General features: G+C 40.2%; 2 protein-coding genes and 1 pseudogene across 10 annotated transcripts in view; 1 reads left to right on the top strand and 2 right to left on the bottom strand.

Moving 5' to 3' along the window:
* LOC146471784 (uncharacterized) overlaps nucleotides 1–8,661 on the bottom strand; it is a 45,223-nt gene extending 36,562 nt beyond the window's left edge. For all 4 annotated transcript variants that reach the window (XM_085120315.1, XM_085120316.1, XM_085120318.1 and 1 more), the window contains exons 1-8: nucleotides 8,439–8,661; nucleotides 8,166–8,311; nucleotides 7,970–8,065; nucleotides 5,801–5,873; nucleotides 5,160–5,251; nucleotides 4,617–4,763; nucleotides 3,995–4,126; nucleotides 1,516–1,585 (exon numbers count right to left, since the gene is read on the bottom strand). In XM_085120315.1, the coding sequence (XP_084976441.1) occupies nucleotides 1,516–1,585; nucleotides 3,995–4,126; nucleotides 4,617–4,763; nucleotides 5,160–5,251; nucleotides 5,801–5,873; nucleotides 7,970–8,065; nucleotides 8,166–8,311; nucleotides 8,439–8,661 (979 nt within the window). The remainder of the gene's footprint in view (nucleotides 1–1,515; nucleotides 1,586–3,994; nucleotides 4,127–4,616; nucleotides 4,764–5,159; nucleotides 5,252–5,800; nucleotides 5,874–7,969; nucleotides 8,066–8,165; nucleotides 8,312–8,438) is intronic.
* A 150-nt stretch (nucleotides 8,662–8,811) lies between these two features.
* On the top strand, nucleotides 8,812–15,371 carry LOC146471783 (uncharacterized; annotated as a pseudogene). The gene is made up of 4 exons (XR_014866705.1): nucleotides 8,812–8,878; nucleotides 11,468–11,770; nucleotides 12,471–12,948; nucleotides 13,471–15,371. The product of XR_014866705.1 is annotated as an uncharacterized LOC146471783 (transcript).
* Nucleotides 15,208–25,813, bottom strand: part of LOC146471782 (neuroepithelial cell-transforming gene 1 protein-like) — a 27,898-nt gene continuing 17,292 nt past the window's right edge. For all 5 annotated transcript variants that reach the window (XM_085120328.1, XM_085120327.1, XM_085120329.1 and 2 more), the window contains 9 exons: nucleotides 23,357–23,408; nucleotides 22,122–22,180; nucleotides 21,279–21,320; nucleotides 20,889–20,945; nucleotides 20,728–20,772; nucleotides 20,139–20,207; nucleotides 19,166–19,255; nucleotides 18,539–18,635; nucleotides 15,208–17,905 (listed from right to left, as the gene is read on the bottom strand). In XM_085120328.1, the coding sequence (XP_084976454.1) occupies nucleotides 17,757–17,905; nucleotides 18,539–18,635; nucleotides 19,166–19,255; nucleotides 20,139–20,207; nucleotides 20,728–20,772; nucleotides 20,889–20,945; nucleotides 21,279–21,320; nucleotides 22,122–22,180; nucleotides 23,357–23,408 (660 nt within the window). In that variant the 3' untranslated portion in view covers nucleotides 15,208–17,756. The remainder of the gene's footprint in view (nucleotides 17,906–18,538; nucleotides 18,636–19,165; nucleotides 19,256–20,138; nucleotides 20,208–20,727; nucleotides 20,773–20,888; nucleotides 20,946–21,278; nucleotides 21,321–22,121; nucleotides 22,181–23,356; nucleotides 23,409–25,813) is intronic.

Raw genomic sequence — 25,813 nt, 5'->3', positions numbered from 1 at the left:
AATTGACATGGTATAGAGGATAAACAAATAAGGCATCTGTCCAAGTGTCAGGTCTGTACGGCATTCCGTACTCGAGTTATTTGACAAAATGTTCCAAATAAATTTATAGAGCTTAGTATGGAGACGCCATGTTTGTGTCCCTCTGAGGGGCACAAACATGGCGGCCGGAAATAGGAAAAAACATCTGGAGTTCACTTTTGCCAGAAAAGAGGTTTGTTTGCCCTTTTGAATTTTCAAATGTTTAGATTAATATTTCTACTCAAACATAAATTGTTTAGAATGCTGAAAATCACCCGAAGAGTCATTTTTAAGATACGGAAAAGCTCTGTCACGGCCGTCCTCCTGATGTCACGCACGATGGAAACTCGGAAATTGAAACTGTTCTATTTTCAAAAGGAAGCTCGACATCGAACTAAGAAATTGTGAACAGACATATTTTTAGGTAATCTTTCCTTGAATGAAGGCAAAAATGTTGTAGGCCTCCCAGTTTTGAATTCTAGAATTTGGTGACGTCACGTGAAAACCAAGAATACCATTATCCGTGCGAATAAATTGCCGTCGCAAACTTGCAGTTCTGAGTTTTTCTGCTTTGCAGGTTTGATGGAGATATTTTCACCCGCAACCTGGAGGCCAGCGTTGAGCGCAATATGTGAGGAGGGAAAGGGCCTCAAAGAACTCGATATATCGATTATTAGCACAAATAAACATTATCTTATCTTATCTTATCTTAACATCTCGGCTTATGCGCTATGTGCTTATGCGGTTTCGGCAAGAGTTTTTCCCCATCCTTCATCGGAAACTTTCTTCTTCTTTTTCTTAGGACCAGTTTTCTTCTTAGTTTTCAACTAAGGACTCTTTTCTTTCTTATATTTCACCATACGAATACGCAAAACGAGCACAAGCGAAAACTTGGTGTGAATAAATCACAAGTTGCAAACGTAAACAAAAGGAAGAGAGGCGACATGAAATGAACGACTCCGGATGTTTACCGCGAAAAACATCACTGGAAGCCCTGATGCTGACAAATTTTAATTGGCTTATAGCACTCTGGCGGGTGATAGAATTTCATTTGAAAATACTTTCTTGTTGATAATTCGCGCACGCCTCAAGATTTGTAATATATTATTTTTTTAAAATGAAGCGAGACTAGAAATGTTTAAATTGGCCTCAAAATTTTTTTTGGCAAAAAAAACAACTCTCCAAGGTATCCGGTAACCTTAATTAAGGCTCAATACCCTTGAAAGAACCTTGATGGTATGAGTGAGGTTGACGGCTGCAGGTTCATTTTGCTCACAAAGCTACAAGACTGTTACAGATGTGAAGGTCAATCTAACATGTGGCCAACTTAACCCTATCTAGACTGGATGGATGGGGGGTGGGGAGGAGGGGGAGGCAGAGTCCACCTGTCAAGCCTTCTGAGAGCTAGCAACCCTCTTAAATATGCAGAAATGAGAGATTTAAATGTGGTACTTAGGATGGTTGCAAGCAATGATTGGCTTTTTTTAGGAAACTTACTTGTATCCTGTCTTAGTGCAGATGTTGCCATGCCTACAAGTCCATTGTTTTCCACACTTGGCATCTCATCCTTGATAAAAGAGACAACAAAAAGCATTATTTATGCTCAAGGACAGCATGTTCTGAGATCCAGGCCAACATGGCACGTTCCTAAAGGAAACACTTCATTACTTATGCCATGTTTACGCTGAAGTACACAAAAGATACATCAAACATTTCTTTAAGTTCACCGATTACCCTTCCTTAGTCAAAATGAAACAGAAAAGAGAAGTTGACCAGAATTCCAACTCTTTGAGGGAGCATAAGGCTCAAAGAAATGTTTTCCTATACAGTACCGTGCAAATGTAAGTTGACAGTCTCGACTCGAAACTCGATCCTCGATCCTCGAAGCTATTGAGAATCGAGTATCGAGGTTCGAGGCTCGAGTTTCGAGTATCGAGTATCGAGACGCTCAAAGAATTTTTCGAGGATCTCGATGGCAGATTTCGAGGAATCGATTTTCTCGAACCTCAAACAATAAGAGATAACAAAAGCGATTTTTGTATGGCACTTGCATGTAGTCTTTTCTTAGTTTGGTCGAAAGTTGAAGTAAATCAAATCAGCGGCAGTGGGTGTTCGATAAATCTGTTGCGGCCCGTTTCTTTCTTCCGCGTATTATTTTTTAAAACCCATCCGTTCGCGTTGTTGTGAAATTAAAACATGCTTAAATTTTTCTTCATATGCTACACCAATTCTTTTTAATCAAACTTCCAAATCAATGAAGCGAACTACATTGTAAACTACAAGATTGCGGCTTCTTCGCGGAATGTAACACGAACGCTTCTGAAATATGTTCGCTGCGGCAGTACGCTGCAAGATTATACTTGATTGTACTTGAATCTTTCGAATGAAAACTTCGAAAAAAGCATTTCCTTATTTAAAAACGCACAACATTTACGGTAGAATTCGGCAAGGAACCGGGGAAACTTCAACGTGACCGTTCGCTTGCCTCAGAGCAGACTTTGAAAACCGTCGCAAATGTTTACATCTTTGGCGCAGCGTTACAAATTTGCATAAATATTACCGAGATAATCTCAAAAGGCAATGTAACGTTTTCTTCATTTTCTATCAACTGATTTCGGATTGTAACCGTCTCTTCCTCTGACAGATGACTGGATTACTTGTTCACTAAACCCAGTTTTTACAGTGAAGGAAGCGAAACTAAAAGATTGCGACTTTTTTGGCCCCTGTTTCACAAGCTGAGAATGGAAACACCCGCCATCGCTTTTAACCTCGCTAAACCAGTGTGCTGCACATAATTATGCTTGATTGTACTTAAAACTTTCGAATCAAAACTTCGAAAACAGTATTTCCTTGATTAAAAATGCTGAATACTTTCGGTTGTAATCGACAACGAACCGAGAAAACGCTTGAAGAGCGAACTCTCTCTAGCTCAAGCATACAACGCACATCGCTCCAACAAAAACGCAAACACAGTTGGCTGTCTCTGCAGTGTTGGAACTGTGGCCTCGGATAAGACGTGTGAAAAACTAATCACACAAAAAGTTCTTTGTTCCCTGTCTCGAAACTCGATGCACTCGACTCGATACTTGATGCACTCGACTCGAGCCTCGATACTCGAAGCTTTCGAGTTTCGAGGATCGAGGATCGAGTCTCGAAGTTCGAGTTTCGAGGGACTGTCAACTTACATTTGCACGGTACTGTACCTTCAACAAACATTTTTCACAAATACAAATTGACTGATGTCTCAAACATTGGTATGCCCCAGTTCTGAAGCAGCTCTTTTGTTAGAGATATTTTGCCATCGGCGACACTAGCAACACTCAGAAAAAGAAAATCTGAGCTTTCCCAACATGAGTTGAACGTATGACCTTCCAAGAATATTATTACTAGTTCAGATGCTCTACCAGTGAGGTATAGGAGACTAGCATCGGAACTAGCAAGGTCATAGGTTCGACCCCGTTGAGAGAACACAGTTTTTCTTTTTCCAAATATGCCTGTTTCACTGACTGAAAAATACCCCTATCATTCATTCACCAGGGCCGGGTTGTTTGAAAGGCGACTAACACTAATCTACCATTAAAATTTAATCGACTTTTCCATCTCGCTCTCGAAAAGTGATTTTAAAGCCTAATTTCAAGCTACAGGTAAAGAAAAGTCCAAGTCAAAACTGAGGGGCAAAAATTGTTTGGAAAAATCTTTACAGATTAGTAATTAAACTCGAATCAAAGTTCATGTTAATCCAGGATTAGCTTAATCAGGCTTTGAACAACTGGGCCCAGGCTTAAAACAAAACATCACATTTCTTTCAAATTTTTTTGGCATTTCGAACATGGGAAAGGAAGGGGCTTCATAGGGAGGAGAGAGGCCGGGGTATTAAGGAATCTGATCTCCAAATTGGGGAGCCTATTAGATCTAGAGGCAGGGGGACATAAAATGGGCCTCAAACTTGCAAAGTAGGTGGAAGAGCATGACTTACTTGTGCAACAGATATTTCTTCTGTCGTGGAAGAATTTCCAAACTTAAAGGTGAGAACAGCATATGGCAGACACTGCCTAGGCCTCTTGACATGCAGGTCATCACCCTCTTCAGCAAATTCATAGAAATAATACTACAAACAAAGGACAAACATCAGTCAGTGTGCCAAACACAAGATTAAAGGTTTGGAGGGCAACTGACAATATTAATTGATTTTTAATTAACCCTTCAACCTTCAAACAAATTCTCCTATCTTGCCCCTGTACTTTTCCTATAAAAGTACTGGGGAGAAGTTATTAAAATATCAAGAAAAATTCATATCCTTAATTCTCATTACCTCAGGGGTTGAACAAGCATTGGAATTACAAGGAGAAATTTGATGCTGATCACTGTTAGGGCATAAAGGCTCAATCCCATAATGCTCCATTCTAGAAAAATCCCTGATTTTAAGACATCCCACTGACAAAATAGCTGTTTCTTGCAAAGATCAAACCAACAGGAAGTGAATAGCAGCAGTTGAAACCTTTCTGTCAGGTCCCACAGGAACAGTTGACAAGCTAAACAACGTTAGTGGCATCCTATAAAGGACACCTTGACAAGCAAAACAAAATACTTTTAGTCACCTGCGAATAATCAAAGACTTGGCTAAGTGGAGTGTTGGCAGGAAGGCTTTGAATGGATCTTGACACATGGCAGTCAAAGTTGGGTGTTGGCTCCAGCAGGTCTGTACCAGCTGTACCTGTCCTTTCGGTAACTGGCTTTACTTTGCCCTGCAAAGAAAATGTGGGACGTTACATGGGTTATTCACCGGCTGCGAGGTCCGAACTGGGAAAAATAGTGCTCAAGGGCCGTACTCAAGACAGCGGGCACAGTTTTTCCTAATGTGGACAAACCTAGGCCAGTGAATAACTTTGCAATTTTTTTTTCAGCAAGCAAACAAGGCCCAGATCTGGAAAAAAATCCCCCGGGTTCACGGGCAAGATCGAAAAATTCCACCTGCTGCAGGAACCAATCAGATTGTATGATTTACAGAATTCTGCCCGCTTACGCACTGAGAAAAAGAGACATAATGCTGCACTTTGGTTTGAGTGGCATGCTCACCTCTCAAATAAAATAAAATAATAAATTCAACATATTTAGACCTCGATGATAATGGTTGTACTAACCTTGATGACTTTGAAAACAATCAGATATCCCAAAGCACAGAGGGGAAGTGGTTTCTTGGAAATCACATCAGCATGACGGCAAAGGTAAACACCTGAGTTACATGTAAGATAAACAGGAATGAAAGCAATGTGATGGTGTTAACCGCAACACCTATCAGTACATTTATTACATAGATGAGCAGACCACCTATTATACAGAGAAGGATGTGAGTACAGCAGAATTACCGTGGAACTTCAATTCAAAACAAAAAAATTTCCTTCACTAGATTACAGATACCTAGAGTATAACGTGAAAAGATACCTCATTCAGAGTCGGAATAAACATTTATAGTCAGCCACTTTGGAAGTTGACAAACTTCCTTTGTTTGGTTGTTTATCAGTAATTATTAAGCGGAGGGGAGGGACCAACCAAAACAACATGACAATCAACAGCCAAGCAAAGGAAGTTTGTCAGCTTACAACATGTCTGACCTTAGACATTATTCTGGCTTTGAAGAGGGTATCTTTTCCCTTATATTCATTATGACAGAGTCCGGTATTGCTTTTTTTAAGACATTATCTAGAGCTGTTTTCTTTAAAAGTCTTGTGTCTTGAGTTCAAGTTAGATGGATTAAACTACTCCTTAGATATCATTTGCTTACCCATTGAGGGATCTCCCAGACAAGATAATGATGTTGACCCAACCTCCAGGCCCACTTCACAAATTTTCTTTGCCTGTTAAAGAGAACAAAATGAGTTACTACAGTAGATTTAGATTTGCTTAATCCTTCCACTCCCTGGAATATGTAATTTTGCCGTTAGAAAATCATCAACTCTAGGTATAACAACAAATTCTGTGATTTAACTTTAAAAAGAAATGCATGGCAGTCAGTCAGTAGAATTAAAATTCAGATCATGGGAGTGAAGTGTTAAAACTAACTCTTTGTTGACAAATATTTGTAACTGACAATCAAATTTTGACATCAACTTTCCTCGGTGACATTTAAAGTTTGCAACCTCAAGGTTTTAACAAGTTTTATATTTAAAGGGGAAGTATCACGAAAATCTGATGTCATTTCAAACCCAAAAATGTTTGTCTGACAACAGAAACAAAAAATAATAGGTTTGTTATAAATTATCACCCCAGTACAATAAAACTGTCGATTAGGGCCTCTAGCCAGAGATAGAGTAGGTCGGAATGGATTGAAACTTGAAAAATATTAGGCTAACGTTTTTCAAGTTCTCTCATTTTTGTTTCCAAAATATGCTAGAATAGATCACAGGTTGTTCCTCTCAAGAACTGAGTTGTTTTCTCTCCTCTCGTTGTTCTAGAATTATTTTGTAGCAAAGTTAAGGTCTTATTTCACCATTTTTAACAAAAAAGGTCAAAAACCCCATGATACTTCCCCTTTAATCCAAGTAATGTGCATATAAAACAATCACTACCCAGTAGATAAATACCTGGAAAGATTTGTATTACCCCCATGCTATAATGAATAAAGGCAAGTTATAAGATCATTATGCACAGGGCTACACGTATATGAAGATCTTCCCAAATGATTTCTAAAGTTTGTTTTATTGGCTGGTTGGTGAGTTATCTTCTGAATAAAGTTATTCATTCTTTGCGAAACTGGGGTCAAAAATGTCTGGACATTGCATGTACAGTGTAACACCACCTTGCGACAAACCTGTTAACACAACCACTTTGTTAGTATGACCACCTTTTTGTGACCCGAACAAATTGAAAGTCCAGTCATTTCCTTATTTTAACACCCTCGTTAATTAAACCACCCTGATATTACGACCACATTTTCACGGCCCAAAGGAGGTTGTATTAACAGGGTTCTGCTGTATGTCCAACCAAAGTTGGGGCATGGCTAAGCTTGGTTAGGCAGTGTCCGATGACACCTACAGTGTTTGCTATCGTTTTGGGTAACAATAATATTAACAATTTAAAAATGCAAACATCAAACAAACTGGCAGATGTTCCACAGCATTTCAGACAAAATAATATAACGACTACAAAAGGAAGCTTATTACCAGGCAGCTGATGTAACGGAAAATGAAGTTCCGATCATCACAAATTAAAGCTTTGATCACAAAGTTAACGTAACACAAACAAAAATTATTGACAATTTGCATGTAAAACTTCCAATTTTGTCTAAATAACTGATAAATAAACCAGTTGAACCTCATTACAATATCAATTCCCACACTTAATAGACAATTACATGAACAGAGAGCAGCTGTTTTCTGAGATAATGAATATTAATTTGGATTGCTCCTTTCCTGTTCATACCCCTTAAAAATCATCACTCCCAAATTATGACAAAAATGAAGAAATACCTAAGGCATAGAAAAGAAATATAGCAAAAGGAGTCTAAAACTAGAAAAATAAAAATTTTAAGTCGTTCAAATGACGGCATAGTTTGATCAGTTTGATATTTTTATCAACACAAAATCAACAATGGCTGGCCAGTATTTAACCTGGTGTGTCAACAGGCAAGCTATTGTCGTAAATTCATATAAATCCCAACACAGAATGAACTTTGCCTACATTAAGAACCACATGACGAGAAATAGGCTAAAACATGAATGGTTACTCTATTTAATGACTAATAATGAATGAACTGTCTGGAAAACAGAATTTCCATCACCATCGCTTTGTAATTAATCACTAGTTTTCTTCTATACATCGTTTTTTCTTTATACAACGCGATCAAGAGGTTATATTAAAATTTCACGTGTTTAGCACAGAAAAAAGGTGTCTGAGTTTAAAACAGCTACATGCACAGGCACAACTTTTTAACAAATTCAAAGTAAAATCAAACCTCGCCGCGGTCAAGAGTGTAGAGGAACGCATGTTTATCTTCCAGGTCTCGAGCATTTCGCCACTCATTTCTCATAGACTGTTTCTTTTCCTGGTACTGCGATAAAAAACACAAACAATCGCGAACATAAGTGATGAAAGAGATCGATCGCATAGTGTATTTCGGATGAGTTGAGCATTGAGAATTGAATACGTACCTCTCTAGAAAGCTGATCGTTGAATACAAGTTCAAGCTTTTCAAACTTGAAAGTCGCTCCTACATTCGGGTCTCTGTACGACTGCACTATATTTCGAAGTAATTCTTTTCCCTCTCTCGTGTCAAAATTGGAAACTTGAAGAAGTTCTGGTAATTGCAAAACAAGAAGTGATGTTTAGTTTACACAAAATTCTTTACGTGTATTTATAACGCGCTCGGCTGCATGCATAATTACAATCACAAAAATATATCACAACACGAAAAGCGTGTATACCGTTTGCCTCTTTCTTTTTCCTTGGGATTACAAATCCCGCAATCTTCGTTTTAACAGGCCGTAGACGTTGTTTTCCAGCATTATTAAGCCGGCTTGGTCCCTGCGAATTTACACGTACAGCTAGTGGAGTGTCATCTTCAGATAAGCTTGAACCCTCGCGAGGTTGAGGTTGATCAACACCGATTTGACCTTCGACGGATTTCAACGCTTTTGGAGATAACATTTTCCTCAAATATACGTAAAAGGGTTGTCCTAATCTTAACTTTTCTCCTCATGACTCTTCTGCCGTTGGAAATAGCGTCGTTATGGCTTAAATTCACTGCATTCCGGCCGTTCTTGTGCGTCCACCTTTCAAGCGCTGCAAATGTGAACCGCGTGATAGAAACACTGCTCCATCCTATGCAAGCGCGGGAATATGGCGATTACGATTCCTATCCGGGGTAGGGACAGAGAAGGAAATGCTTTTGAATTTCGTCAAAACAGGGCTTCAATTTATCCTTTTTGGATTAAGTTACAAAAATATACCGATTTTTTCACATCGTCGTATTAATGCTTGTGAAGCAATCTGACTTTTTGTTTCAGTTTCGTTTTTAAAGCTTGTCCAACCTCCCCACCCTTCACGGGGAAATTTTGAAGTGTCTTGGTAGCCAGGCCTTGTTGATAGCGAAAGCAACAGTTGGGCAACAGCCTTTTGCCGTTTGTTCAGAAGCAAAGATTAAAAGGTGATCAAGCTTCAAGGTTGCTGTTGAACATGCAAGGGCGGTAAAAATTAGAAGAAAAGGAGGTTTGTAAAATTGACTGCTGCTGGCGAGAGCAGATCGGGTTTCGGGTGTCTGCCAGAAGACCCCAGAACCTGTCATGATCAGATCAGCTGTCTGTATTCAAAGGACGGTGGCTTCTAATACAGAAGTATTTTGGCACAGTTTATGACCATATGAGAAAAGCAGATCTTAAAACGGGCCACTGTAACCCAAAAAGAAAACTGGGGATAGCCATGCATATTTTAGAAATAATTAAGCCAAAATTGTTCTCAAAAGTAGTAAAATACAAAGCAATGCATGGCGGTTCTTTTATTATTATTATTATTATTATTATTATTATTATTATTATTATTATTATTATTATTATTACTATTATTATTATTATTATTGAAGCTTTATTATCTCTAAAGTTAAAAATGAATGGTTACCCCAAATTTTCCTCTTGGATACCAAGAGCAGTTCCTAAGTTCTGGTTTCACCAAATAGTTTGAAACCACCCAAAAATATCCCTGTATTAGTAGGCACCACCCATAGGAAACCTGAGTATGTCGAGATGCGCACAACGTATGCACAGTAACAAAAGTAGGCACCGTCCTTAACTGACAAGCAAAAGTGCAGAAAAAAGCGAGGAAAAGTTTGCTACCTGCTGTAGGATCTTAGAGTACAACACATGGGGGGCAATTATCTAGTTTCAGGCCTCGGAAATACATAGGGGTTTAATGTATCAAGAGTGTGGAGTGCATAAGGGTTTGAACAAAAACTAAATTTACTTTTCCACAATGTTTCGCCCCAACTGTCTGAAACATGGGGCATTTATCACTATGTCAAACTTACCTTGGCACAATAATACTTCTGTTCCTATGGACAAACTGACTGTTGTTTGGCCATTGGCGTGTCTGAGTTTATTAGTATTTCTCCCGTATTTTCTAACAAGGAAAGTCTGTGTGTTGGGGGGGGGGGGGGCAGGCTTATTAGAGAGGGGTGGAAGGGTCTTAACAGAACTTTTACAGATGAACATCCAGGGTGCTTTCTATTTAGTGAAAATTTTCAGTTGGAAATTCTGGAAACTTTCCAGGTCAGAATGGTTTTTTCGCCATCTGAGCAAAGACCCTCAATTCCAGTTTCAAATTTGAAATCATATTGGTAGATTTTATTGGCATTGGCAATGATGGTGCAAGAAGGAAACAAAATGAAAATTGAAATTTTTGCAAATGAAACAGTAAATTCCATTCCAACCAGTTGCATCCACTTGTTCTGGAAAAATTCTGTTTGATTTGCAGATTCATTTCACTATCTTTTTTCCATTGGGTCTGTTCAAGATATTTCAAAAGGCCTTTTTAAATACCTAATTGACAGTTTTCCCTAGCCCTTTACTATACTTCAGCTTGTGAAATCCCTACCCTTTTATACCTCCATCCTGAAAAAGGTACCCCTTTCGGGCGGAGCCTCCCTGTAAAGTCCATTATAGGGAGTACCCCTGCCCCCCACCCCGCCAGGGATTTTGGTCAGGTTTGGGAGCTAAATTGTGCATTAAGAAATGGAGCTACTGGTCATCAAGGAACATGTTTGTTTTTGTTGGCCTTTTGCCATCTGTGAATTTTATGAAAAGAGCACATGGCAATGGTTGTGACACTGGCATCATTATTGGGTGGGTAAATGCTCGGAGATATTAGCTGCATAAGCAACCCTAAAATCCCAGGGTACATAAAGATATGATGATGATGATGATGATGATTGCTATGACACAGATTTTTCTCATTACTCGTGGAAAGAAATTGTGCTTATTAGCAACTGAATTTAAGGCCCGGTTCAGACGCCGAACTTTTCATGAGCCGAACCTAATACCTCGAATTAAGTACATGAAAAGTTCAGTGTCTGAATCAGTTGAGAACGGCTGTTTCAATGTGAAACGGCTTAGCCGTTCTTCCCGCCTGGCTCAGCCGCGAATTTCGGCTTTGGAACGGCTTCGATTCAGACATCGAACTTTTCATGAGCCGAACCTAATGCATAAATTATTATAACGTATTTCAAATAAAAAAATTAAAAATAAAAAAAAAACCCGCTAACATTTCGACTGGTTTTCCTTCAAGTAAATTAAGTTTGGCGTCTGAATCAAAAGGCGGGATTTTCGTGATTTGGGCCGACCGTAATTTGAATTAAGTTCAGCTCATGAAAAGTTCGGCGTCTGAAATAGGCCTAAAAATGCATTATTTTTTGTGCAGGTTACCTTTTGTTCTAACTAGCAGTTGTTTTATTCTTTCCTGTCAGCAATACACAATGGACTCAAATGAGATCCTTTTACAAGCAATCATCGAGAATAGACATCCACTGGGCTATATAAAGAATTTGCTTGCCAGACCAGAAGTTTCTGTTAACTTTGCTAATCCAAGAAACCAACAAACAGCCCTCCACATTGCAGCTAGGCAAGGGGATGTTGATCTCATAAAGTTGCTGTTGTCTCATGGTGCCCATGTGAATGGTGGAACAGTTGATCTCATGACACCATTACATGAAGCATGCTTTGGTGGTCACCCAGAGGCTGTGGACATTTTAATATCTGAAGGTGCAGAGGTACATCTTAAAAGAGTAAACTTCTCATTTAGCTTCTTTCTTTGCTTTCAAAATTTTGGTATTTGAGACACACAAGATGAGGGTACGGACCTACAGTAGCTGCATGACCGGTGTAATTGGGGAGAAGGAGCAAGAAAAAGGGAGGAGGGACTGGGGAGAGGAAAGAGGGAAGTTCCTTCTCCCAGACCCCCATCACCTTTTCTCACTTCGTCTATTTCCCCTCCCCAACTATGCCTGCCACACATGCTAATCAGCAAGTCACTTGCACTACATTATTGGATCAACTTGTCTGAAGGTGGCTTGCTGAAGATATAGAACACAAAGGAACTCAAGAAAATTCTTTGATAGGCAGGGAATGAAATGTTGGAAATTCACACTTATCTTAAGATGCTTTATGCAACCAGGCCCACTAAATTCAATCTACTCCCTACCCTCCCTCCAAGCAATGTTGATTTCTCACAATGTTTTGGCAGTCTGCATGATTCCAGTGAGTATCAACATTGGTTGTAAGGAGGTCAAAAGATTTCCAAAAACAGTTCTAACAATCTTGTGGTGACTCAGACTGTAGGTATGGCTTCAGTTAAAAATGCATACTTTGCCATTATTTTGTTAGTTGTCCCTACTAATTTTGTCCAGGATTGTAGCTACCTAGCTTTAGTTTTGCTGACAGTCATGCTCTTTTCCTGATGTATTTTCACAGACAAATGCACACAACATAGATGGCAGTACACCATTGTGCTTTGCTTGCTCCAATGGGTGCATACAGTGTGTCCATCTTTTGATAGAAGCTGGTGCAGAAGTGAACCCTGCCTTGATGGTCACCTTTCCCCCTCTGCATGAAGCAGCTTTGAATGGACATGTTGACTGCTTGGAGATGTTGATGCAAGTGGGTGCAGATCTCGAGAAATCTGAGAATCAATTTGGAACTGCTTTACATGTTGCTTGTCTCCGTGGCTATGTGGAATGCGCATGAGTCTTGCTTCATGCCGGCGCTAATCCTAATGCAATCAAAAGACACCAGGCACCCCTGCATATGGTAGCACTCTGTGGTTATGAGGAGTGTGCGTCACTCCTGCTTGAGTATGGTGCAAACGTTTATCAGAGGAACTCACAGAGTAAGGTTCCAGCAGACTTGGCTACGGATGCAGCATGCAGAAAAATACTTGTAACTACAGCTGGTAAGAAAATGATGTCCGTATGATGCAAAGTTGTCCAAGACTCAGGAGGAGAGAGATACGTTGTAGCTGTTCTTTAGGTCATCATGTTACCCAGGATGGTACCGCCACCCCCCCCCCCCCCCCTGAAATTTTGGTAGAGGTGTGCAACCCAGATCTAGCCCTATTTCAATTAAAAAAATATGTAATTTTGCAATATCCGTTTTCAGGCCTAAAATACCTATAATGTAAAGAAGTTTTCACATGATTTGCAATATAAAGAGCTTGTAAATTTCCCACTCCCTCCCTCATAGGAAATGAGAGTCAACCAAACTTGGTTGTAATAAAAATATTCAAACCATGCTTATTTACTTCCCTTCACATGATTTGCAATATAAAGAGCTTGTAAATTCCCCAGCCTCTCCCTCATAGGAAATGAGAGTCTTAAACGTACATGGTTGTGATAATAAAAATATTCAAACCATGCTTATTTACTGCCTTTCAAAGCCGATTCTTGATAAATCAGTCTATCTGTATTTTTTTCAGAAACTCCACCCAAACTCCTTCAGTGTTGCCGACTTCTCATCAGACAACGATTACCACGGCCGCCATCGGACAAGATTCCCCTCCTACCCCTGCCTAAACGCCTAAAGGATTTTCTCAACTACTATCATTAAAGAACGCATGAAATCTCAGTTTTCCTTGAAAGAAAACATCTGCAGTGGTTTCCCAAAAGGAAACAAGTTTTTGAGGACCAGTTAAGTTCGTCCTAGGCTCACAACTGGTTTTCAAGGCGTGTAGATCATCAAAAAAAGGACGACCAGAGGCTTTTGAAAATAGAGATTTTCGTTTTCATGGGGATGACGAAAAAGCAAGGTTTTCAAAGACGTTCCGGAAACAAGAGAGGTGTCTAACGAGGAGACCGTTGAAGGCCCATTTCTAAACGATCTCGACTGGGGCATACCGCGTTTTTAATAACCTGAAGAACTCGTTCAGTGTTTGGTCTTGAACATAGAGGGCCTTTCAAGGGAAAAACGCGACATGAAGCAATTCGGCCCTGAAAACTGGCGACATGTGACTTCCTAACAAGCGAGAAACGACTGGATTGGCTGCTTAAATACGACAATGATGCGATAAACACTGAAACCAGAGGGTGATATCAGAACGTTGTGCATATTACCAACGTGAGCCCCTATTAAAGGGACTACCGTGACAAATGCAAGATGCAGTCAAACGTATCATTTAGATGAAAAAGGAAAGTAGTGACAAATATATACATCAACCATAGTTCTGTTATGTCAGAGGAGTTTAAGGGGGATTTAGAACTCCACAGGAAAAACGTGAAACAGCAGCGACATGTGCTTACAACGCTAGGTAAAAGACAAATTTTCTGACAGTCTGAGAAGGATGTGATATAGTGACCCTGCTACCCAATGAACAACGACAGGTTTTCCCCATCAAGGAACTGGTTGTTACTACGTTCAAACATGAGCAAGGTTTCATTGACACGTTCATTTGTAGGTGAACAAGGTTTCCTTGATAAGTTAGAGGAAGGAAAATTACAAGTTCTTGTAGCTTGGAGTTAGCACCTTAAAATTTCCTTCAGTTTAAACAGCGCGACAGTCGGACAGTTTTGGTGGTTCCTTCAAAAACGCTAGCTGACCTTATTTCCCACTTTAAATGAAACTTTTGCCCCTCCGAAAACAAAACGAAGTAGTTTTGCAGTTTTACGAAAGTGTGCGGTTACATTTTCAACATTTTGTCAAAGAAAATTTCATTATTTAGTCCGAGTTTCTGAGCCGATTTCAGCCTTCCGAAACGAGACGTACCGTTAGGTGTCGCTGATGTGCCTACAATACAAGGTAACATGATCAATTCCATGGTTGCAAGTCTGACAGAGTACGGAAGTTTTAAAAACCTTGTCAGGAACATTTTGGATTCCTTTTTCAGTTTCAAACAGCCAAACATCATCAGTTATTTCTTAACTTTTTTGGCAAGCCAAAACTTGCCATATGAACACTCGTTGAGCCGAGTATAATTTTCCTTTAGAAGCATGGGGGAAAATGCGAGGCCTTTCTATTCGCTTTCTGTTCAATTCATTGTTTAATAAGCAGTGTTTTGCGTGCCAAGGGAAATTGGTTCGTTATATCGAGGGTTCGTTGCATCAGGGTTGTTTTTCATACATTTAGCAGGTCGGGATGGAGCATATTGTTCGCCGGTTATACCGAGGACTTTATTATATGGAGGTTCCAGACTTTGGATCATCATTAAATCAGGCTGATAGCCATTTTAAAATATTGTCCACTCTATTCCAATTTTTTATTTTTCTAGTTCATAGAGAGAGACATTTCATTCAAAAAGTAGATGTCACTTTAAGTCTTTACCGTAAAAGACCAACAGATGTAGAAAGACATAAAAATAAATCTTTTGGTACATATTTTGTTACAGATAGTTTTGCATTTTCTTGATTTTAATGTTTTCATTTGACTACGAACAGCCCCTTGGTTATCTCTAGGATAGTCGAACGAGGACAACACGCGAGCACTTCCCAAAATAGGCTACGCGCGCGTCGAGTTTTCGCGCGAGAGGCGGGAAGACTATCCGCCAGATAAAAAGGAATGCGTTCGCAAGCTTCGTTCCTAGCGTGAGCCGAATACCTTTAATTTTCGAGGAGTTTAAAATTCCCGGAAATCACGCAAAAGCGGTCGATGAAATTTCCATCAACAAATTTTCACATCAGTCGCAAATAAAAACCTGGAAACACAGAGCTTTAAAGTAAAAAAAAAAAATTGCGGTGATTGAATTTCTCGGTTTTAAGTTACGCGAACCGTTACATGGTAACACTGCTCAAACTCCTTCGCAAACATTTAAGGTATTCGGGTATTTGTTGGCAGTACAGATAATACATAACTTCGCGACAAGGTATAGACAACTGAAAATTAGATATATACAAGGTATACAAAAATTCCTTGCAGTCGCATATAACAAAAGTTTACATGTCAATTTGTATAATATCTTTGCGACCCGTCTCGTGGCTCATGCTGTTGATTCATTTTACAAAGGCCTTCTTACTAAAGAAAAGACGGATCTTAATTTAATTTCTAGATTTCTTAACTATCATTATACTAATATTACAGTTATAAATGCAATTGTTTTTGCCATTACATATAAAATATTTCCTTCGCAAGAATATTTTCACGAAACGCTTTCTTCCGAAAACAAATTCCCCGAAATAAGACTGCGGAACTTTCTCTTGTTTTTCTCGAAACGATACTATTAGGATCAAATGAAGAGGTAATTTTCACTCACAAGAGACCGTTTCACCATCTGTTTGAGGCCTTATATTATAATAAGTGTTCTTTCTATCGCTGTCGAAATTATTTTGAGTTTGCTCCAGTTCTACGTTTACCGAGATCTTTTACTGTAAACGGTTCCGTAAACGGCCATGTATCATGCATGAACCAATCAGAACGAAGCATTTGTTCACTTAACCAATCAGATGCAAGGTGCTACCAGTCACGTGACTTTTCCCGCGCATTTTGGCGATTATCTAAGTTTGTCTTGCTTTTGAGTGAGTATCGTAAAACGAAAGCCAAAGTTATAACTCTGGCCAATCACAACAGAGGTAAACAATCCAAGGAACCAATCAGGATGAAAAGCAAATACGTGTAACCGGCACCAAGCGCGGGAAAAACCAAATCACGATTGGTTTTGGTTTTCATTAGTTGAGAAAGTGGCGCGAGTTCTTCTAACCAATCACAGAGCGTAGTAAAGTAAAACAAGAGCAAACGCAAAATTACTTTCGACATTCAATTGAAAAACGCTATTCCTACTCGTATGAATTTAATAGTAAGGGTGCAATGATTTGATTTGGCTATAGCCAAGAGAAAAACCACCCTATTCTAGAGTAAATAATACATTCCAAGTAATTTACAATTTTACAATTATAATATACAGTTTGTTACAAATTGGCAAAGAAAATCTTACCGAGGCCTCTTGGAGCGCATGTTAAAATGTCGGTATTCAAACATGAGTCTCGTACCAAATAACGGTTGACAGATCAACCAGGATAACATGACGGGATTCTTGAAAAGTCTTCAATTGATCGCCAGTCCTTTTGTATGCGAGTCATTCTTGCGAATTGTAGAATCTGCTATTTAGCTGTTTCTAGAAATAGCCTTACATTAAAATTCGGAATACAAGCTGTAGTCTTACACTTTTTCAAAGGACTTTTGCGTGGCTAATTTTTGGGAAATAGAGTCTTAATATTGTAGGGAATTTTGCGTTACAAAATTTGTTGCGTTTGACGGCAAAACCAGCTAGAAACTCTAAGGAAGGATCTTAGCGTCCGAGCTAAAGGAGGTCGAATTAATTCTTTTGTAGTTCTGATAGAAACAAAGGTCTAAAGGTTTCGGATAGAACAGAAATGTGAGAAGATTGTCGTAAAAAGAAGAAAGAGTAGAGTATAAAGAAGCCGTTTTGTTGACGAAGAATAAAGCGTCCTTAGATTAAGTAAATGGTAAAATACAAATATTCACAAGGATTTCATAACAGGAAAAAGTCCACAAGGCAAGAGTTGACTTAACCAGACACCATGTTGCCTGGCAACGCATCAGCCAAAAACCGCGGGCTCGGGCAATTCTCGGAGGCTCGAAATATTAATTCTGGGAGGATACTGCACCAAACAGTCAGTCTCCACACAATTTCTTCTTCAGAAAGTTCCTCGTCTTTCCGAGCATATATAGATGTTCTCTCGTGCAGCTCAGCTGCACGCCGCCATTGAGTCCATCCATGGTGTTGCGTTACATCGTTTGGGGGATGACAGCGTGACATTAGAGGTATGTCTTGTAATTTTCCGCGCGTGGTATCACGCTTCGTATTGCGTTAAGCCACTGTTTTTTCTCTTGCTCGTTGGGCGCTTGAAGTGTATGTGAATGACCACCATCTGGTTCTGTGCTGGACACTCTAAACACGTGTTTCGCTGTCGGAACAACCGGAAATGTTATATTAACGTGGATAGAGCCTGAACGGGTGCAAGCTGCGAGAAAATGTTTTCCCCACTCCCCTCGCGGCGCGCTTCGTTGCAACGCTGGCAAGCAGAATCAATCAATCAACTTCGTTTAACGAGGATGACACTTAAGTCTGTTTCGACTGACAAACCTGTGGCCCTCATAATTGGAATTTGGAAATGCTGGGTTTTGAGGAGAGGGGAAAACCGGAATAACGAGAGAAAAACCTCTCGGTGCAAGGAGGAGAACTAACAACAAACTCAACCCACATATGACGCCGAGTCCGGGAATCGAAACCGGGCCACATTGGTGGGAGGCAAGTGCTCTCACCACTGCGCCATCCCTGCTCCAAGAGAGACTTGGAAGGGATACTAATAATTTTATTTTCGCTTTCATCAAGCGAACATTTATTTCTATCTGCTTTAAAAATGGTTTGGGATACGAACTTCAGTGAGTCGTTGTTACCTTTGCACAGCCTCCATCCGGCCCCCCACCCCTCACCCCGGAACGCTAAACTGCCAAACAACACTAACATCATCTGGGACCATATGGTTTCACCGTGCCAACAGAAAATTCGCGCCATTTTCCGGTTACAAAGAACTCACCTGTAGCAAGTCTTGAAATGGCAGTCTTGAAGGAACCGCCCATTCTGACGTCACCATCCGGGAGATCTTCAACCAACAGACTATCGACTGGGATTGGCTGAGGAAAAGACACGTGACACATTCATCAATGAAGAGCTTTACTGTCAAGAGCATTCGATATTCAAGGTAAATAACTCAAGCTAAACTTGAAAATCTCTTGTTTGAGAGATACCAGTACCTACTGCGAAAACAGCCGTTTCTGGTAAGGAACCCAGCGCTAACAAATGTTAGTTGATGTAACTAAAAATGATCCGCTTACGTCAGCTACTCGAATGTCCTGGGCTGCTGAGCTCCAATTAGACAACAGCCGGAGCTCGTTCTTCAAAGGAAAAAGGTTTGGATTCGAGAGAGCGACATACTCGAGATAGCGGAATTCGACTGCAAAACATACTTGAAGAGCAACGGAAGAGGTGCACCCATGTTACAAATCGTGAAAGAAGCGTGCGGGAGATGCGAATTTGCGCGATTCTCGAAAAAGCACTTACGTGGCGCGCACGACGTGAGACTTCGCGCGGCGGAAGCGCAAAGCAAACTAAAACCATTTTGTGTGCGGACATGACGTTACTAATAAGGAAACTTACTACTCACCTGGGTAAACACTTGATAACTGGCCCTATTCTGCCTCGTGGCCGGACGAGTAAGAAGAAATACTGCCTCAGACAAGAACACTTGCAGTTTCTAATGGACAGAAAAGCAGACGGTTCGCACTGGTTAATTTCAAGAGCGAAATACTTACTAGCCATTTGGCCGCGTCCACACTAGCCTGATTTGCAGACGGTCGGGGCCTGTTTCTCAAAAGTCCCGGTAACTTACCGGGCCCGCTAAGTGTCTTTGGTGTTAAATTGTTTCTCAGCAGAAGTCAATTTTTGTTAGCATTTGAATACTAAATTTTAAAATGTTACAATTCTATGAAAACAATGGCCAAGTAGCCTGTAATCACCGTGTAATCGGCGAAAAACATTTTAAAATATACTTATCGGGACCGGTATGTTACCGGGACTTTCGAGAAACGGCCCCCCTTCAACTCGTGTCTCTCGAAGGGAGAGAGTGTGTGGCCGCGAGCGACTTGGACTGTCTGAGAATCAGGCTGCGTCCACACGTACTTGATTCAGTTATTGTTGGTCACAAAAAGTTCATTTACGTGGGATCACACACACAAAAAAAATCAGTGTTTCGCCGTCACAAGTCAATCATAAATACTTGTGGTAGAAAATCCCCAAGTTGTGCATTATTTTCAAACAATGACCGTTTCGAATTTGCATTTTAATAGCGGATAGTTTCGGTCTGGACAGAAGGCGTAGACGTTTTCGAAAATAAACAGAACGTAACTGCAATGCAATCTCTGTAAGTCACTGTTTAAAACATGCGAAACAAAATTGTCGCCATAATTTCCGACAAGCTCAGTGATAGAGCATTCGAAGTAGCAATCGGTATGTCATAGGTTGCGCTCCTGTTTAGAGAACTCGGATATTCTTTTTTCCGAATACCCCTGTGTCACTGACAAAAATACGCTTTCACAAGATAAGTTTAGGCGGGCGCTTGCTCAATCAAAGAAACTTACCGTTCCATGCTTGTTTCTTAGTGTTCCGTTACATATAAGTTTCCTGGACTTGAAAACTTCAGGACACATCTGCAGTGAATAAAAACCAGTTGTAAGACGGCCGCATAGAGTAATGACCATTAAAAGCGTTTCTGTTAATGCTTGTAAAAAGGCGTAGACTGGGCCAGACTCTTGAGCTGGGAACGAGTAAAAACCGAACGCAAAAATAACACGCCCGGAAACTTCTGAAAGTTGGGAAAGCGAGGGCGGCAATGTTGCTTAGTGTTTGACAGTTAGCGCTTTCACTCTAGTTTCATTGTTCTCACTGTCTTGAAGCCTGCAACAGGTAAAATAAGCGCACAGCAATAACTGTATTAGAAATGCATTTTACAGGCGTGACATCCGCGGAACAGTCAGAGACGAGAAGCAAATGAAGGCGAGGAAAAGTTGGTTTAACTCTTTAAACCTCAGCTTCTCATCTGTAACACCGAAGCTGCGAATTTTACAATAAACTAACAAAAATCAGAAAACATTTTGGGTCAAAAACATAAAACGGCTATACTCGCAGCTTTGCGATCCCACGCGTGACGCGTGAGACAAAACTTATTACCTGTCTGTCATCCAGGAAGACTATTCTACTGAGTACATCTTGGCACTACAAGAAAACAAAGCAACAAGATTAACGGAAACGGCGAGTACAGAACCAAACACAAAAGATGCGTTCGTAATTGAACGTTATCACCAAAATTTCAAAAGAAAAAAACAATCTACCTTCGCTTCTCCTGTTTTTCTGTCCACCTCTTCGATAATGTCCTGTAAGCGACTTATCTAAAAGAAATCATAAAAGGGCAAAAATGAATCACTTGATAGAAGTATTTTTTCAGTCAGTCAGATTGACACAGGCATACTCGGAAAAAGAAAATCCGACTTCTCCCAACAGGAAATTGAAAGATACCTCAATAAAACATAACATCAACTTTCTTTCAATGCGTATACTACACTCCACTCGTAAGTGCTCGTACTGCATTTTGATTGGATCGTAGGAATCGTAAACGTTTCCGACTTCTCCCAAGTGTTTCTACGGCAGATTGCCGAAAAGGAAACGAGTTGTCCGGCATTTTGCAAAACCACTTCCACCTAAAAATTTCAAACACAACTCACCGCTTGTTCGAGTTTATGCCAGTCTGGGTGATCTTTGGGCGTCTGCAATATACAAGAAATAATAAAAATAAAAAAATTAAAATTAAAAACTACAATTCTTTTGAACCTGGCCTCATCCTTAAACAAAAACAAGGTGATAATCAGTCACAAGTGAGGTACAACTCCGCTGCAAAAAGCTGCAAAGACTATTGGAGAATAGCAACAGAAAAGCTCAACATTCTAAAACGACGCACATACGGGTGCTTCGTTTCTTACGTCGTTTGCATCATAAGGAGGGTTAGGCGCCCCCCCCCCCCCCCTCCCCTCTCCCTAACATGGAGGCTAACATGTGCCTGCAAAAAACCCTGAGGTTAGGCTCACAGAACGGATACCCCTATAACCCGTAGAAGAAGAAAGAGAAAGAGGGATAACATTCCCATGCAAGGTGAAAGGGGGGGGGGAGGGACAAAAAGAAAGTGTGGAATGGCAGACACGAGTGGTTAAAATATGTAGCCGGGTATAAGGACGAAGGAAGGAAGAGCGGGGTGAGGTTATACACCGGGCATAGGGGAGAAGAGACCGGAAAAAGGCAAATGACAGAAACACTTCCCCCGGGGTTTCGAAGGCAGGTATCCGAAGACGTGTATCCGGAAACAAAGGACGAAGGAAGGGCGGGGTGCGATAATATAACGGGGACCAGAAGAAGTGACCAAAAAAGGCAAATGACAGAAACACTACACAAGGGGTTTCGAAGGCGGGTCTCCCCTTATCCAGAACCAAAGGGCGGCGGAAGGGAGAGTGGGACACCCACGGAACGGACTTCCTACGGGGAGTGTCTGGTACATCTCGATCAACTTTACTTACGTATTTCTGGATGCTTCGAAGCATTAGCGGATATTTTACCAGGCGACTTCTGGGCGAATCTGCGAACAAAGATAAACAAGAAAATGTTCAATCCGCTCTTATCGCCAAGATCAATTTATAATGAGTTTTTATTTGATCGCATTTAAATTAATAAGGCGTCAACGTCTCAATTGTATTGAGCGCTTGGCCCTTCACACAAGATCTTTCCCGCGTGATGTTGTTTACGGTGTACAATATGGTTCTAACTTGTGACGCCTACTCACAACTTAGACTTTTTTTTTTTCATTATATAATTTGATTCGAGTAAGAGAACAAAGGTCACTTTAGAAAAACCTATAAACTCATTAAATACTATTTTAACACTCGTAAACGATCGAGTTCCCCATCAAGACCAAGGATTAAGTGCTAACGAAAACTGCAATGGACGCCAGTAATATAACAATAGCATGCAAAACGCATGGTGGTAACACCGATTGTTAGTTCATGCAAGCTAACCCTTTGAGTAATAATAACAGTTTGTACTCTCAAAACAGAGTCCTACCTATCGAGTTAAACTTAAAGAAATTGATGTGGTTGAAAATGTTGAGAATGAGCAGTACATTCCTGTGGTGCTGTTTATTAAACAGTAGGAGGCGGTTCTAACTTTTGTGTCTGTGGAAGAAATCCTAAAGTGTGACCATTCAAATGAAGCTACTGAGCAATACTTTCCTGTGGTACTGTTTATTATGCTGTACAAGGTGATTCTAACTTTTGAGTCTGTGGATGAAATCCTAAAGTGTGACCATTCAAATGAAAGCTACTGAGCAATACTTTCCTGTGTTGCTGTTTATTATGTGTACAAGGTGGCTCCAACTTTTGAGTCTGTGGGTGAAATCCTAAAGTGTGACCATTCAAATGAAAGCCACTGAGCAGTACTTTCCTGTGGTGCTGTTTATTATGCTGCACATGGTGGTTCTAACTTTTAAGTCTGTGGGTGAAATCCTAAACTGTGACCATTCAAATGAAAGCCATTGGAATTCACCACTTTTCCGTGCTCTTTTTCTGCTAATTCTGGAATATTCTCTGACTAAGCGATTTTTACTTTAACACTTATTGTCTTAAGGATCTCAAGTGCTCCACAACAAAACAAAGGCGATGATTCTGGCGCAAAGGGCTAAGAAGATAGCCACTTTAACGCCGGAAATAACTTCTAATTTCAAAAGTATCTTAGGGGATAAGGGTTCAATAATCCTTACCTAGAAAACTCCAAAGATCTAACTTCCGGCTGAAGGGTGAATCACGGCATCTCTGAGGAAAACAAGAAATAGATTGCGGTTACAAACAAAATACATACAAGTGTGCCCACACTTCCGCTCCGGCAATGAACAGAACATGACAAACGAAATTTTTGATTTATCGATCATTCTACAAGGACACCAGCGTATCTTTTTGGTGGAATATCTTTCCCCGCATATCGCATTCACCTCAGAAATTCGGATTTAGCAGTGAAGGAAAACCCGAGCTTTCTTTCGCGACATGTCACCTCATAATTTTTTAACACCGGGAAACGTAATATAATTCCTTTTATTTTCGGAGGAGTAAATGTATGTCGTTTTAGGGTGCGCAAAAGGCCACCTTGCTTTTCGAAAAGCCAACATGACAGGTATCTCGGTAATTCGGGAAATATAATTCATCTGAGGCCGGAATCCAAACAGATAAAACTGTTCAAATATCAAATAGAAGGAAGATCCTCGCAGTTACTACGCAACTTAAGCAGTTGCGAAAAGAAAGCCTGAAAAAAATTCAAACTTGAACGGGATTCGAACCCATGACCCTGAGTCTGCGGTGCCGGTGCAGTGCTCTACCAATTGAGCTATCAAGCCAACTGGGAGTTGGTCAGATAAAACTGTGTTAGCTTTCACAAGTGCGCTTTACATAAAAGGATCAGGGAACACAGACACACAATATTCTCGTTGGGCGCCCCAGATCCGCAAAAAGGGAACATGGGCATAAGCATGTTATAAACAATTAAATTTAATTAATGAAAGGCTGTATTAAAGGATAACAAAGACGTTCAAGTCTTCATGTTTTAACACTCATGGCTGCCATGCTATTGAGAAAGACTTCTTCTACTGTTCTGATCCACAAAAAGGTTCCCCTGATTCTCAATGATGTATATATTTTTTTGTTATATTTTGTTTTCATCACCTGCCGTTACATGTATTCCCCTTTGCTCGGATTTAAACAGAGGACTAAGTTATAGGCCACAATTTTGCGAGCGTCCAATCGAATCTACACTGACCAACTTTTGGTTCATTCGCCGCTAAAACTAAAGTTTTTTTTCTGTGGTCATTAGGCAGATTAACGGCAAAATCTAATAATTTAATAATAATTTAATACTTCTATTGCGCGGATTGATTGATCAAATGCGCATTACAATATGAATAAATCTGAAATAAGAATGAGATAATATATCAAAAAGTTTTCTACATTCGACGACGGGATTGATCATTTCAAAACAACGTATATTTACTAATAATACTTTACAATACTGACAACTCGATCATAGCACAATGCAGTTCCACAGTTTTGATTGGCTTAGCGGCAATGGGATATGAGCCGTTATACTACGCCTGCTTGTTGGATACGGGATGCCTACAGCCACCTGGGCGCCAGGCAAAACGGTCAAATCTTTCTCGGAGGCTGCTTCATACAACTTTGGCAAAACATTTGGAAAAATGACAAGAAAAAAATTATGCTACTCAATTTTCCTCAAAGCGCACGCTTGCCGATAGAGATAAGCTCTCACAGTTTGTTCTCCACAGATATCAACGGACGTGACCTTACTCCATTTGCGTGTGTAAATAAAATTAAAGCTAAACACATCGACAGCCGGTGCCTCCGGAAAAGGTTAAACGTAGTCCAACCTCTTCCCGCGGATGCAAGTCATCACAAATGTATCTTTTGTTTTATTTACGCCCCGCAAATTTAGGACAATGATCCATTATCGCGTAAAAATCACGCGCCAGTGAAATCGAACTTCCCAAACCAACATTTCCAAATTCCAATTCGATCTGGAAAGTGTCCCCGATTAGTGTTCTGGGCCAAATACATCGACACTTAAATGAAATGATTTACTTATTTATTGTATTAAAGATAAAGGTCTAAAAAAAGGATCGGTAAAATTACAAACTGATAAATTGTAAACGTATAAACAGTCAGCGTTGCACGCGCCACGAATGCCCATTTTGACACGAAATTTTCCGTGCCGTGCGCGCAAAGTTGTAGGTTTAATCTACACGAAACAGCTCATATCACAGCCTTGTCGTCAGCACGTCGCACACAACTCAGTCGTATCGTCTCAATCGGCTTGAAACTCGCTGATTTTCGCGGGGGGTTTTTTCAGTCTCGTTGTGGATTTTTAGGCTGTCGTGACCTCGAACATTATGATTACGTGAGTTTTACCACTATGGGAGCTTTTTATCTAAAAGTATTAGACTGCAACAAGGTTGACTTGTTAACAAAGGCTGGGTTCTCTCTTGGTACGAGGGCGTGCGCTTTAAGTTTCCCCCAAACACAGGCATTTTCATTTTTTCCATAACATAAACTAATCATCGGAAACAGCGGTACAGCTAATAGATTTATGTTGTGAACGAAATTTGAAATCATAGATGAACTTTTCAATCAGTGACACAGGCATAATTGGAAAAAGA

This window comes from Pavona decussata, unplaced genomic scaffold (genome assembly GCF_977016875.1).
Source record: "Pavona decussata unplaced genomic scaffold, jaPavDecu1.1 SCAFFOLD_102, whole genome shotgun sequence".
Lineage (NCBI taxonomy): Eukaryota > Metazoa > Cnidaria > Anthozoa > Scleractinia > Agariciidae > Pavona > Pavona decussata.
This window is presented reverse-complemented; position numbering and strand designations above follow the sequence as displayed.